At 40.9% G+C, this 15,534-nt stretch overlaps 1 protein-coding gene across 5 annotated transcripts in view; it reads left to right on the forward strand.

Annotated features, from left to right (window-relative positions):
• The window catches only part of CTCF (CCCTC-binding factor), a 42,535-nt gene extending 28,358 nt beyond the window's left edge, over window positions 1-14,177 (forward strand). For 3 of the 5 annotated variants that reach the window (XM_069549958.1, XM_069549957.1, XM_069549959.1), the window contains 8 exons: window positions 781-914; window positions 3,047-3,167; window positions 3,736-3,885; window positions 6,837-6,997; window positions 7,357-7,539; window positions 8,077-8,212; window positions 11,249-11,410; window positions 12,698-14,177. In XM_069549958.1, coding sequence (XP_069406059.1) covers window positions 781-914; window positions 3,047-3,167; window positions 3,736-3,885; window positions 6,837-6,997; window positions 7,357-7,539; window positions 8,077-8,212; window positions 11,249-11,410; window positions 12,698-12,882 — 1,232 coding nt within the window. In that variant the 3' untranslated portion in view covers window positions 12,883-14,177. The remainder of the gene's footprint in view (window positions 1-780; window positions 915-3,046; window positions 3,168-3,735; window positions 3,886-6,836; window positions 6,998-7,356; window positions 7,540-8,076; window positions 8,213-11,248; window positions 11,411-12,697) is intronic. The other 2 variants (XM_069549961.1, XM_069549960.1) reach the window with 1 other exon arrangement.
• The last annotated feature ends 1,357 nt before the right edge of the window (window positions 14,178-15,534 follow it).

Raw genomic sequence — 15,534 nt, forward strand, 5'->3', positions numbered from 1 at the left:
CTCCCGCATTGTAGGCAGATGCTTTACCGTCTGAGCCACCAGGGAAGTCCATAGAAGATACAGTATTAGTTCAGAAAATATTTAAATATTCCATGATTTAACATTCAGATCACAGAATATTAGATACGGATATTTGAAAACAGTCTGTTTAAATCACATAACATAAAAGGCAATACTACTTTTAAAGCCTTTGGTAAATCTCTAGAATACCTTATGAAACCAAATTAAAATAGAAAACTTTTTTTTTTTTTTTTAGAAAATATGTTATTGTATTTCTTTTCTTTTCCTTTTTTTTTTTTAAGAAAAAGTTGGTCAATATGGACAGCCCACTGGTTCTGCATGTATAATTTCAATACAGTAAGTTTTGATATGTAGAAGGATCTTGAGTCAAATAACTATTAATTCTGTGATCTCTACTTGATAGACATTGAGGTTTAAAAGATGTGTTCTGTGTTTTTTTAGATGGGTTGAAACAGGTATTTCTATTAACCTTTAATCCATAGTGATCAGAATATTCACAAAATAGGGATAAAAAAGATTTTGTATTCAAAGACAGCAGACTCAAAATGGTAATTAAGAGAAACTGAACGTTTGGCATGTGTTTTTAATATTTTGAGATTGGTGTTATAAAGTCAGCTGGGCTTACCCATAGCTTTTGGAGCTACTCTCAGGCATGGTCGGTAAGATAACCAGGGTCCAGCCTCATGCTGCAGTTGTGCCACACATTGAACTCTGTAATTAACCATGTCCTGTCTTTCTGTTATGTCCTCCTTTGTCTAGGTACTCGTCCTCACAAGTGCCCAGACTGTGATATGGCCTTTGTGACTAGTGGAGAATTGGTGCGGCATCGTCGTTACAAACACACCCATGAGAAGCCATTTAAGTGTTCCATGTGCGATTATGCCAGTGTAGAAGTAAGTTCAGTGTAGAAGCTCAGCTCCTTGTTGGTTCCTTGTCTTAAGAAGATCCTGATTCCTGTGTGAGGATAGTTTATATCCTCATAATACAAGACAGAATACCTTACTAGATTACTACCACTCCTCCTCCCCACCACTAGAAAAAAAAATTCCCTAATGAGTGTGAAAGGTTTACCCATTAAAAAGAGAGTACTAATCCACATGTTATTAATGTTACAGGCAAATTCTACCAAACTTCAAAGAAACAAGTCACTATACCAAGAGTACTTTAAAAATGGAAGATTTTATCACCATAATTATTTGAGGTTACCTTGTTACCAAAACTGGATTCAGTTCAGTTCAGTCGCTCAGTCGTGTCTTGACTCTTTGCGACCCCATGAATTGCAGCACGCCAGGCCTGCCTGTCCATCACCAACTGCCGGAGTTCACTCAAACTCACGTCTGAGTTGGTGATGCCATCCAGCCATCTCATCCTCTGTCGTCCCCTTCTCCTCCTGCCCCCAATCCCTCCCAGCATCAGAGTCTTTTCCAATGAGTCAACATTTTGCATAAGGTGGCCAAAGTATTGGAGTTACAGCTTTAGCATCATTCCCTCCAAAGAACACCCAGGACTGATCTCCTTTAAAATGGACTGGTTGGATTAGGATACTTCTAAAAAGAAAACTATGTCTTTTTCTCACAGAAAAGCCAAAATTTTAAATAAATTAACAGACCAGATTTAGTAATAGAGTATTACTAAAATGTGATTATTAAATAGAATGTATCTAAAATGTAAGAGTAATTGAACATTAAGAAATTATTGGTGTGTACTACATTGAGAGATTAAAGAAAAACCACATGATCATTTCTGTAATTGAAAAACTACAGTATGTGATACTTGATACTATTTAAAGTTCTAGCAAAGTCAAGTGTAGAAGAAAATGTCTTTATTATGAGAAGTATCTACTGGCAGCCTATAGTAAACCCAGCCTAAGTAGCTTTGGAACAAGAGACCATTCTCACAGTTAGAATTTCAACATTGTATTTGAAATCCTAGATAATAGCATAAAATAAGTAATGAATTATAAATGGAAAGACAAAACTGTCATTTCTTACAGACATATTTTCTTACATAGAAAATCCAAGAGTATTGACTGACAAACCTAGAGCATCTGAGTTCAGCCGAGTGGTCAGATCCAAGGTGAATGCCCAGGAGTCAGTGACTGATGTAATACCAATACTAGAAAACAGGTTCAAATTTGACAGCAGTAAAAATGACCTGGGGGTAAACTGAACAGCAAAAACACCTAAAACTTATAAGAAGAAAATGTCTCAGAATTTTCCAAAGGAGACTAATAAATACACATTTCAAGTTGATTCTGAATTTCAACTGGAAGTGTATATATGAAAAATTTTTGAAAAAGGAAAGAAGGGCTTTTGCTATTGGCTATCATAAAACTATATGATAAATGAAGGCAGTGTGATGTTGGAGCAAGAAAAAAGAGTTGGCTGAAAAAGAATAGATCTGTAGTGTACAGGAATTTAATATGTGAGAAGTCCTAGAACTGAACTGAACTATAGTCCTAGAAAGAGAATTATTCAGTAATATTGTTGGAACCATTCTTTAGCCTTAGACAGTGTATGAAATTTTTACTATTTATTAAGAAGTACTGGGGGATTTTAGTGTAAAAATTGGAACACTTTTGAAAATTTTCAGGTCAAATGTTAGTATTTGAAACCCTCCTTAGAGTCACTCTTGTTGGAAAGATACCCAATTGAAGATGAAAAGCATAAGTCCATAGGGAGGAAGGTGAGAGGGCGCTGGTGCCTGGCCTGTCTGGGAAGTGCTGTTGAAAGAAAGAGAGACTGAAGGGAATTAAAATGCACTTATAAACTTGGATTCAAGTTTGTTAGCAACTTGATCCATAAATAAGCTTGAATTATTTTAAAACTATTCTGGAGAATTTCAGACATACAAAGGACAGGGATATTAGAGGCAATAGTTACAGAGGAAGAAATACTGTCGTTTAGACTTTTTCTGTTACGAACTTCAGTTTCCAAAACCAAAGCTTTGGGGCTTGACCCAAGGTGTTCATGTCACAACCTATGTTAATACAGGTTTAAGAGGTTTTGTTGCTTTTGTATTTCAGGTCAGCAAATTAAAACGTCACATTCGCTCTCACACTGGGGAGCGTCCTTTCCAGTGCAGCTTGTGCAGTTATGCCAGCAGGGACACATACAAGCTGAAAAGGCACATGCGAACCCATTCAGGTAGGGCTTCTCCCTTGCTTGCATTAATGAACCACTTTTTAGTGGATCCCATGGCACCCTGTGAACCACCACATACTCTTATTAGTTACCCAAATGGAAACAGGCATGAAAATAGTATATAATTGACAGATGTTCTCTGGCATACCTTCAGAATTCATTGCTCTGAGTATACACTGGAGAATGGAAATTTTTTACTGTTAGAAGTCTGGGTAGATTACCTAACCCAGCCTGTCAGTTTTTCAAAGTACAGTCTTTTTCTAAAAAGGAAAACTTTCAGGTCCTCCTGCCATCATCCCATCTGCTCTCCTCCAAAAGTAAGTACTGCTGTAGAAACTACTCTTATTAACATGAAGGACTCTGTGGCAGAGCTGGGCAGAGCAGAGGTGGTAGCCACAGTTTGGGACTTCTTATTCATCTCTCAAGATAGGCCTGAGCCTCATCCTTCCTGAGTTAAGAACTGTAGGTCCTCTGTGGCTTGGCATATCTGCCACCTGGTATCCTTCCAGTTAAATAGCAGTTACTTAGTCATTTCATCTAATTTGTTCATTCTGTATTTTTTTCTTTGAAGGGGAAAAACCTTATGAATGTTATATTTGTCATGCACGGTTTACCCAAAGTGGTACCATGAAGATGCACATTCTACAGAAGCACACAGAAAATGTGGCCAAATTTCACTGTCCCCACTGTGACACTGTCATAGCCCGGAAAAGTGATCTGGGTAAGTCAGTTAACTAGTGGCAAATTCAATAAATTTTGACAAGTCTATGAAGATAATGATCACAGGTTACTTCCTTTTCTGACTTCATGAGTTTTGTGTGTTGTGAATGGCCTGCTGTTTAATAAACGTCATTGCTTATGCTATTTTCTTCTGTCTCTTCTTTCTCTTACTGAAGCTACACTACAAAATTTTTTCTTGACTATACCTCATCTGTAAATAAATGGCAGCTATAATGAGAGGAAAGTGTATTTTTAATTAGTAGCCTTCACTGGTAATGTTAAAAGTCCCCCAATAGGAAAGTAACATAGTATGGTTCAAACTAAGGTCAGTGCACTTCAGTTTTGGTGTTTTTTTTTTTCCCCCAGAATATTTGTACTTTAGGTAATTAGACTGTTGTGTTGATTTGGTGATAGCTATAATTCTGTACATAATTAAGCTACAGTTAATATAAAGGCAGAGTTTAGTGGTAGAAATTTTAGGATAACTCATATGCTTAAAGATAAGGTCACCTGAATTTATCCCTTTGTGTTTCTTACTTAAAATAGTTAAAAATACTGCCCCAGTCTGTTCTCTGTCCAAAATACATTGCTCCCTACAAAATAATAATAATAATGCATTTAGATAAATTGTATCTTGCAGGTTGTCTTTATACTTTTATTTTACTTTTTTACTTATTTGATCTTCACAGCAACCATATGAAGTCATCAAGGCGTATTTATTTGAGCTTTGTTGGTGATAACAGGTGTCTTGACCAAAGTGATACAACACAGCTTATGAGTGGCAAAGCTGGACTTCAGTCTCCTGGAACCCTCTAGAGCTGTTTCTCACACTGGGGCATGTATAAGTACCCAGGTCATACCAGGAGCATACCAAACCATATCATAAACCTGGCCTGTCTTTCTGCACCATTGGTTTTACTCAAAAGGTTTTGAGTAAAGTTATACAATTGAACTAGTATCTTAAAACATTTTTACATTAATATGACTATATTGAATAAACTGCAGACTGACATAAAACATTTTTAAGATGAAACTGTGAGCTTGAAGTAGAGGACATTGGATTCCACATAAGATCCAGCAGGTCATGTGTTCATCCTACTCTGGTGTGGAAAGGATTTCAGAAAAATTTAAGAAGTACTGTTCTCAGATAAATGAAAGAGTTTTACTGTTCTTACCATATAGAAACTAAAACCTAAACCAGTAATATCTCATGGTACCGTGTGAACTGTTAGGCCACTGTTTGGATTATTTGATTTTTTTAAGTTATTCACTATCCTGATGCAAATGAAAACCTTGAGTGTTTTGTACTTGCATGATAACCTCTTAGACCTTACATAATGAACTCTTTATGAGGTAGTTAAGGAGCTGTCAAATAATAGTTATCTCCCCAAACCATTCCCAAACAAGTTTGTGTTCCCTCTTTTAAAGCAGGTCTGATTTCACATTAATATGCAATAATTAAGATTCATCACCTTGGGATACAGGAAGGCATGGGCTTTGGAGGCAGACCTACCAGAGTCAAGATTCACCTCCAAATACTTACTGTTCTAATAAGGTTTTTTTTTTTTTTTAAACTGATAATATAGGGATAATTCCAACCTTACAGAATTATTATTGTAAATATTTAATAAAAACATAAGAAAGTCTTTGACATTAACTGTTAGGTCTCTCTGTCTGAGGAGCAGAAGTTGAGTCTAAGAATTACTTGAAATGATATATTTATGTATAAAAAGTCTTCATATAGTGAACATGTGTAGGGAGTAAAAAAGTGAGCCATCCCTTTCTCTTACCTTATTTCCATTACCCAGAATTGGCCCTCTTTAAGTTTGATACGAGGCTTTCCTTGTGGCTCAGTGGTAAAGAATCCACCTGCCAATGCCTGGAGGAGGAAATGGCAACCCACTCCAGTATTCTTGCCTGGGAAATACCATGGACAGAAGTGCCTGGTGGCTATAGTCCATGGGGTCGAAAAAAGTCACTGTTTAGCAACTAAACAACAACAAAAGTTGGAAGTGATAGCACCTTGATTGAGCAGATGGTTAGCACCATAAATTCTTGATCCTAAACGCAGCTGGGCTCCTCAGTTTTCCAGCTGTTTGTCCTCATCAGTTGTGTTCCCATTCTCCTCAGTGAGTGTGTCCCATTAATTCATTCCACAGATGTTTGAGCACCTGCTATGTAGGAAGTACTAAGACAGTAGGGTAAATCATTAACTTTGTTTAAACCTCTAACCTTCTTTCCCTTTTCTCCTTGTCTCAGTATGTAACGTCTTTCCTTACTTTAGACACACAGAAAATGCAGCAGGTTGAAACTTCAAATTTCCTCTTTCCAGATGTGTAACTTACCTGCATTCATCCTCTTTCCCTATCGGCTTCTAGAGACCTTGTGTCACTCTTCGTGTCTGTGGCCTGTCCCTTTGCCTTGATTCCATTCTTCTGTGTTCCTGGAAACCTTTACATGATCAAGTATTGCTTCTTTACCTTCATTTTCATGTTCTCCTTAATCTTTCCCCTCAACTCTAAATGTCCTTGCCCCAAAGACAGACACACAGCTCAGGCTTCAGCCCTGTTCCACTTACTCCTTGTCTCAGTAAGTGGCTCCACCGTCTGCTCAGTTTTCCAAGCCAGAAACCTGGAGGTCATTCCTGATACCCACCTTTCTCTTCCTCACTCTGGTCGGTCACGACTAAGTCCTGTTAATTCAGCTTCTTAGGTCTCTCGTCAGGTCCCCTTTCCCTCCATACCCACTGCCATCTCCAGACTGCCACCTCCTGTCACCTGTCCAGTTTTAACATCTCAGCTCGTCTCTCCATGTCTGTTTTTCCTCCTTTCTTTCCATTTTCTGTATAGCAGCCAGAGTAACTATATTCAGAAGCAGAAAGAAATGTGTTCTTAACTGTTCGAGATGTTTGTGTTTTCGCAAGTTGGACTGGGCTTTGTGTTTCGCTTTCAGGTGTCCACTTGCGAAAGCAGCATTCCTACATTGAGCAGGGCAAGAAATGCCGATACTGCGATGCTGTGTTTCATGAGCGCTATGCCCTCATCCAGCACCAGAAGTCACACAAGAACGAGAAGCGCTTTAAGTGTGATCAGTGTGATTACGCTTGTAGACAGGTGGGAACCTTCATAGTTAGAAAACGATTAATGTCTCATCAGTGTTGGGTTTTATCAAAGGGTTTTTATATATACCTTATATGAAATTAAGTCCAGGACTTGAGAGAAGGGAAGAATTTGGTACTGGGGCCTGATGCTTGGGAGTGATCTACAGAAGCAGCCCAGCAGAAGCGAGTGTATCTGCTAGGATTTGGGGAAGCAGCTTTGTACCCCAATAAGGTTTACATTATCCTCTCAATAACCAGTTCTGGGCCTGGACCCTTGGAAGAGAAAGGTCTTTAGAGTTACGCATGCAGGTGGTAGGGGATAGCAGCCCGACGACAGGGTCTGAGACCTTCCTTCACCGCGTTCTCTTTCAGGAGCGGCACATGATCATGCACAAGCGCACCCACACTGGGGAGAAGCCTTACGCCTGCAGCCACTGCGACAAGACCTTCCGCCAGAAACAGCTCCTCGACATGCACTTCAAACGCTATCATGACCCCAACTTTGTCCCTGCGGCCTTTGTCTGTTCTAAGTGTGGGAAAACATTTACACGCCGGGTAAGAGTCAGAACTTGACTTCCTCCCTTACAGTTCTGGATACCATCCATGTTCTTGATCTTCTATTGCAAAGCAGGGCAGTTTTCTCCACTGAGATTATAGAAATGAACTATCATTTGGAAAGGGTCAGTCATTTCCACCCCACCACATCACCCCTGTCCATGTGTGAACCTTTCCACTGATGGGGAACTCAGTATTTTTAACAGGTCTGTCTTCACTTAGGGTCATGTTAGTCAGGTCTGCACAGGACAGGGAGCCTGGTCTGATTCTCCCCTGCTCAGAGGACCTATCCCCATCTTCTGAGCAGCTCTCCTCTCCCACCCACCCTTTTCTCTGTCTCCACCCACTCCAGATGGAGACCATTTTCCCTGAATGGGAAGAGTATGTTCAGGACACATTTAGTAGGCACAAGAACATTGAGACTTAATATGGATAACCACCGCCCAGTTGTTTTTTTTTATTAAGCTGAAAGAGAACTTCCAATTTTAATCTTACCTTTTTTAGTAATGTGAACAAGGATTTTGTTCCTTTTGTTAGAATACTATGGCAAGACATGCGGATAATTGTGCTGGTCCAGATGGTGTAGAAGGGGAAAATGGAGGAGAAACGAAGAAGAGTAAACGTGGAAGAAAGAGAAAGATGCGTTCTAAAAAGGAGGACTCCTCTGACAGTGGTAAGTGACTTTTGTTTCTTGAGTTAGTTGAAAGTGGCAGGTTTTGGTGCAGAGTTTACAGTGTATTTACGTAAGGACGTGCTGGAATACAGATAGGCCATTCTCTCATGCTTCCTTTAAACCTCTAATATATTTACAACAGCAGTTAGCTTATTCCCAGAGCAATTTTTTTTTCTTACAGTGTTCCATTGCTTGATAAGAAATGTTATGTTCAGTTAAAGCTGAAGCAAAATTAATATCTTTATACTCAGTTTACTCAGATTAGTGATATTCTAAGGCCAGCAGAGTTTCTTTTCTATGTTCATAGCTTTTACATTTAGGAAGCTGGTCTAGATTTGAGCAGTGAATCTAATGGACATGAAGAAGGTTGCTTAAGCATCCTGACCAACTTCTGGTTTGACTGCCTGTGTCAGCCTAGCCTTGAGATGTGTTGATCAAATCCATGAAGGTCAGCCTTTCTCTTCCTACCTTAATCTCCCCATTTATAATTTAAAACTTTGCCTATTTTCCTACCACTGATGTTCTTTGGGGTGTTAGTCATGAAATCCAGGCAGAAGGTATATGTGTTGAGGTGCTAGACTCATGAAGTGGGGTGGAGAACAAGAGTGTTGGTAATGTAGGAGTCACATTTGATGATACAAACTCATTCCAAAGTGTGAGGTTTTATAATGTGGATGCTTGGGCTACTGGCACCTAGTTGAGAAGGCACATCCGTGGCTTCAGTGTTTGAGACTTGTGGAAAAGGGTGCAGAGGAGTTCTGTTTTGGTGAAGCTGCTTACAGATAACGCCTGATGGATTTCTGAGGATCTCTAAGTTTGTCTTCTATGTTGCTTGTCAGAAATAGTGGGAAAGGAAATGAAATTTTTGAAAACTGAATATATCTATCACTTTGTTGGTTTTATTATAAAAGTTCATAAAAATACTAGGTCTTTTATATTTAAATATATAAGAAAGTCCTTTTTGGTTTTTTATCTTAATAAAGCCTTCACTTTTCTATTCAGAACTTTTTATGGGAGAATATTCATCTAAGCATAGAGTAATTTAATTTTTGCTGCCTTCTTTAGTGGAAAATCTTGGGTTTTAAGTGAATGCCTCCTTTAAAATGTCACTTTGCTTAATTTTCTTTTTTCACTTTGTTTAATTTTTATAAAAGCACATCACACTCTACTGAGAATCATTATGGAATCCCTTTGTTTGGTAAAGAAATTGAGTAGACTATTGGGAGGTGCCAAGGAATGTCAGTGGGCTTCACGAACCAGCAGAGCTGCTCATATAAACTTGAGCTTCAGGACACCTGTATCAGCTCTTGGCTGCCGAGCCTTCTCCGGCCACAGACATTCCTTTTTTCTCATGGTACTGCTGTGGTCACTTCCGTGGCTCATCTCCCAGCAAGACCAGCTCCACTCTCCTGATTGCACTTTTACCAGAATCAGCTGCACAGTTTAATGACAGTTCCTAATAGGTTTCTATGATTCCTTCTTTTGTCTTCGGCACTGGAGAAGACAGGAGGAGGAGTTGCATAGCTTTGTTTGGGGCCTGTTGTCTCTTCATCCCAGGATGTTTGGACTGGTGAAGGCCAGAATCATATTTGTTCCCTCCCAGAAGTTCTGTCTGTTGGTCATCAACAGAAATTGACCCCCAGAGTCTAATGCTATTTTCAAGGCTTTTAACCAAAATCTCTCCAATCCAATAAGCTTTTGACCCTATTGACTTTGTGTGCTTCTCCCCCTGCCCCCCCTCAGTTCTGACTGAATTTGTTTAGCTTTCTAGGCGTTGGGCCAACCTAGGCAGTAGGGGGCTTGAATAAGTTCAGCAGGGAAGCATGTCGTTCTTGACACGCTGCCACGGACCAGTACGTTCCCCACATTTTCACTTAGGATTTCAGTCACTTGACAAGGCATTTTGTCCCGACGATCAGGCGTTTACCCACAGATTTCTAAATTTAAACATTGGGTGTGAGTGAAAAAGAATGTGCTTGTAACCTGTGCTTCTTGGAGGAAGGCAGGCAGGATGTCTTTGTGCCATGGCAGTGGGGGAGGGGTAGGAAGAGCTCTCCAGTTGCCTCAGGTGTGGGTGGCAGAACATCCCCAAACTGCGGTTAGTTGTGTCTTATAAATCACTTCAGTTTCTCTGTTTTTATAAAAGGAGGGTAATGCCTCTTACTTAATGAAGCCTATATGGAATAATGGAGAATTTTTATAAACTCTGATGTCTAGTGCAAAAAGCATCTGTGATGATGTGATAGAATGTAAGTTGCAGAGCACAGTTACAGGCATTAGCTCTTTGTGATCCTTGAGAGTGCTTTAGAGATTACACAAGGAAACTGAGGTTCATTGTGGTTATCATCCCAGGTCACACACTTAGGAGAGCTGAGACTCAAAACGGAATTATCAGGCTCTTCATCAGTGTTCTTTTCTACAATAAGTCCCTCTCCTTTTATGTGGTAGTTGCTTTAGGGAGAAGGTCAGGGAGTTAGGAGGACCCACTGGGTTTGGGACAGCAGGGAATTAAATCCCCAAATTTGATCTCAACACTTTCCTAGTAAATGGGACCTCATGGTGCTTCAAGAACTTTATACACACACACACACAGCTTCCACTACTCTTTAGGGGTCCATCTCAGGCTTAGTGTCCTGTTTTATCCGTGTATAGTAGGTAGAGGGAACATTTGTTTCATTTTGAGCTTAAAACACCACTTGGCAGGGGTGTTTATATAACTGGTATAAGGTGGAGTTGCCTTTAAGAATTTGAAACTCAATATTCTGATATCTAAAGCCAAAAGAATATCCAGTCCACATAAAATATGAATAATGGTAATCAAGTTGATTTGCTTATTAATTTAGTATTAATACCAGCTTACTTTCTTTAGTGCTGAAAACAAAAATTCCAGTGAAATGTAATTTTTAAATGGGCTATCAACAATGAAAATAAACATTTAATCAGACTTCACAGAATACGTGATTATTTGTGTGTTGCTTTTCCTTCCTCCACTCGTCTCCTTGCCCCACCACCTCTTCTTCCTGATTTCATGAGAAGAAAATGCTGAGCCAGACTTGGATGACAATGAGGATGAGGAGGAGCCTGCCGTGGAGATTGAACCCGAGCCAGAGCCCCAGCCAGTGACCCCAGCCCCACCACCTGCCAAGAAACGGAGAGGACGCCCCCCTGGCAGAACCAACCAGCCCAAACAGACCCAGCGTAAGTTGCTTGTCTCAGCTCAGTAGGCTGGCGTCCTCTCCTAATGTGGGGAAGCCAGACAGGTCCTTGTTCTCTGGATAGATGGGAACCGAGCCATGAGAACAAGTTAAGGTCACACTGGGAACAAATTCTCAGGAAGCGATTTTTTAGTTTTTTATTGGGGAACATCTGAGAAAGTCTCTAGAGGATTGTTAAGTTTCAGCAAGATAAAGTCCAGAGTCAAAGGGTACTTACTATGAGATGGGTATTGTCAGTGTCAGAGGGTTTTACAAAACAATTAGAGTCTTAGTTAGCTGGTAAAATTGACATGGTAATGAATGTAATGTATAAGAGCCAAATTTTAAAGGATGGAGGAATAAAGGGATTTCCATGATGACAGTGTCCCTCCTAAGAAACCCAGACCCATGGATTCTGTTGCTGCCTTCCTGATTTATGAGAAGACATTGGGGAGCAGTCCTGTACTGGACATGGCCCTTGTAATTGCAGGCTCTAGGGAGTCTCAGGTGTCTGTTCTATTCATGAATCTCCGAAAAGCTGGCAATTCTTTTTCTTTCTTCAACAAATGCAGTGTTTCATCTGTTTTTTTAATATGTTCCTTGAGCCCCATGTCAAAATGTCTTATTACAGAGGGGTGGTGGGGGAACTATTTGACCTACAAAGATTTGAGTGAACAAACTGGTGGTAGAACCCTCGGTGTTGGACAGCTTCAGATGCAAAAATATCAGGTTCTGGAACTTCTCTGGAGGTTCATGGCTAAGACTGCACTCCCAATGCAGGGGCCCCCAGGTTCAATCCCTGATCAAGGAACTAGATCCTGCAGGCCACAGCTAAGCTCGTGTGCTGCAACTAAGACCTGGCGCAGATAAGTTTGTTAAAAGTGTCGGGCTCTTGCGCTGCAGGTGGGGCATCTCTGAGACAGGCCTGCCCGCGCCCTCCACTCTGAGGCCTGCCTTGACTCGTGCGCCCTGCATGTTTTGCCTGTGTCACACTGACTGTTGTGAAGCCCTAATCTATGAGATACAGGAAAGCTTAAGGTTTTTAACACATGATTTGGGAGGCATATGAAGAGGAATGTCAGTACTTTGTTTTTTGGTACTATCTAGAGTATTTGGGCTTTGTGTATGGCCACATTATAGGTTATTAAGTCTTTTTTATTGATGTTCTCTATATCAAAACTGAGGCTTTCCTGTGTTGCTGACTTTCATTTAGTGTCAAGTCTGAAAAGACCCTTGCAATTCTTGGGGGCTTTAATGGAGCATTTGTTTTCTTCATGCTCTTCTTTGCCAGCAACAGCCATCATTCAGGTCGAAGACCAGAATACAGGTGCAATTGAGAACATTATAGTTGAAGTCAAAAAAGAGCCAGATGCAGAGCCTGCGGAGGGGGAGGAAGAGGAGGCCCAGCCAGCTGCCACAGATGCCCCCAACGGAGACCTCACGCCTGAGATGATCCTCAGCATGATGGACCGGTGATGGCAGGGCCTTGCTCCTTGCCAGGACTGCTCTGGGCTGTGTTTAAACGGCCTGCATCTTAATTTTTCTCCCTTCTTTCTTCTTTTGGCTTTGGGAAAAGCATCATTTTACCAAACATACTGAGAACTAAAACTTCAAGGATGATGTTAGAAAATGTGATTTAACTAGAACTTGCTGTTTGATGTTAGCAAATCATGGAATGTTCTGAGTCCCTGAGGGTTTACTGTGAAGTGCTGAGGACAGTGTTCACGCCTCCCTGGTTTTCTTAGCTGGAAACAGAGACATTGAACCCTCTCTCTTGCAATGGTAAACCACTCCAGAAACCACCACCGGGTTTCCCAGAGTTCTTACAGTCTTCTTCCCAGGAGAGTTTTTAATTGTAAATGCAGACTTGGGAAGGACTTAAACTTTTAAACTGGTTTTTGCTTTTGCTTTTCCCTGACTCCCTTTGCTTGGAGTCAGCTGCACACCAGTAGTATGGCATGCTACGATTGGTTTCTGTCCTGAAGACTTTGCCTCTTTCTTGGCAAAGTTTCTGGTATGGTCAAGCTTGTAAATAACTTTTTTTACATTTTAATCTTTTCCATTAATTACGAGGTTGAAAAGAAGTGCAGTGTAAGAAAACCCAGCATTTTAATTACTTGCAAATTAAGTTACTACAGACGGTAGTTTGTAAACGTTGACGAGGAATTGGATCACAATCATGTCGCAGAACGGCACCGAGACTGCTGCCCTAGTGACGGACACCCACATGGAGCACCACGACTCCAACCCATGGAGCCAGCATTTGAACCTTGCACAATTAACTTTCAGTTATGATTTCCCATCTACGTTTCCTTTGCTTTGTTCGTAGCTGAGTTTCGTGTTTTATAAATCCTCTGTTGAAGCAGAAGGGTGATTATGAGTGGGTCACAGCAGCTCTTAAAAGCTGGGCCAGGAAATTTCACTAGGTCAGTAATTTAAACTTCGGATCTTCAAAAAAATAATAATGTGAAGCAAAACCAACTCAAAGTGATTCTTGCACATGAACTGTCACATGTTTAAAATGTGTTTTTTAGAGAGCCTCAGTCTTGCTGATTTCAACACTTTTTTCTTCTGTGTATTGCTTTTAAGAGAGCCATCAGTTAGCTATCAGACTCTAGGTTGATGCATTTTGTACTTAGCTGTACTGTGTGATATTTTTCATTATTTTAGGACGCCAACATGAGACCTGTAATAAAATATGTAATGGGGTTGAAAGCTGGGGAGGAGGATCTACTGCTGTACAGCTAATAAATCATAACGGATTAACAAGCGCTCCGAACACCCCCACTTGTGTGATTCCTGCCTAACCAGGGGCCCAGGGGGGTCTGTGTGCATAATCTCAGACAGCGCAGGCCTCTTTCAGAAGTGAGCTGTGCTTCCAGGATGACCACTTCTGTCTAGCAGATGGGCGATGATCTTGGCAAGTGATGGACTATTGAGGGCATCAGTCCTGCTACAAGTTTTAATGCCCCAAAAGTATATGAGTAGAGATGTGAGTCTATACAGCTGCCAGCCCCCATGATCCACATAAAGAGTGGATTCCCTGTGGTAGAGCAGGTGGACCACAGAGCTTAAAGTAAAAGGGGCCAGTGGGGAGCTCTGGCCTCAAGATCTCAGCTCAAGATTTCCCTGGTGGTAAAGTGGATAAGAATCTGCTTGCCAATTCAGGGGAGATGAGTTCGATCCCTGGTCCAGGAAGATTCCACATGCCGCATGGCAACTAAGCCCGGCACCACAGCTACCAAAGCCCACGCACCTGGAGCCTGTGCTCCACAGCCAAAGAAGCCATTGCAGTGAGAAGCCGGTGAACCTCAGCGAAGAGTAGTCCCCGCTCAGCACCACTAGAGAAAGCATTCACGCAGCAGCAGAGACCCAGCAGAACCCAGATGTAAACAGATTAATAATAACTTTTTAAAAAATTGGCTCACAGAGAACTGGGATCATTGCATCAAGCTTTGCTAAATGGCAGGGGAACAGAGAGAAGCTGGACCCTGGGGAAGTTCTTCTCTTGTCTGCCCTAGAGAAACTCACTTGAAAGGGGAGACCGATGTGCCACTACCAGACTGCGGGGAGAGACCTAGAGAGCATAGCTCCCTGTTAGCACCTGGGAAGCATGCTGGGAAGGGAATGCGTTAGGAAGTTTCTGTGTTGATGAATTACCATCTTGCTGTTGTCCATTTCTGAGCAGATTGCTCTGGCAGACCCATTGTAGGTGAAAGCTTTGGCCACAAATTACAGGGTTTTTTGGTTACTGAAGTATAGTTGATTTATAATGTGTTACTGCTGTCCAGCAGTGTGATTCAGTTATATATACATTCTTTTTTTTAAAATACTCCTTTCCATTTTGGTTTATCATAGACTATTGAATATAGTTCTCTGTGCCATACAGTAGGACCTTTTTTTTTTAAATCCATTCTGTATATAAAAGCTTAACATCTGCTGATCTCAGCCTCCCTCTCTGTCCTTCCCTCTTGGCAACCACCAGTCTGTTCTCCATGTCTGTGATTCATAGATAAGCTCATTTGTGTCATATTTGAGATTCCACATATAAGTGATAGCATATGGCATTTGTCTTTTTCTGATTTACTTCATTTAACATAATTTCTAGTTGCATCCATGTTGCTGCAG

This window comes from Ovis canadensis, chromosome 14 (assembly GCF_042477335.2).
Source record: "Ovis canadensis isolate MfBH-ARS-UI-01 breed Bighorn chromosome 14, ARS-UI_OviCan_v2, whole genome shotgun sequence".
Lineage (NCBI taxonomy): Eukaryota > Metazoa > Chordata > Mammalia > Artiodactyla > Bovidae > Ovis > Ovis canadensis.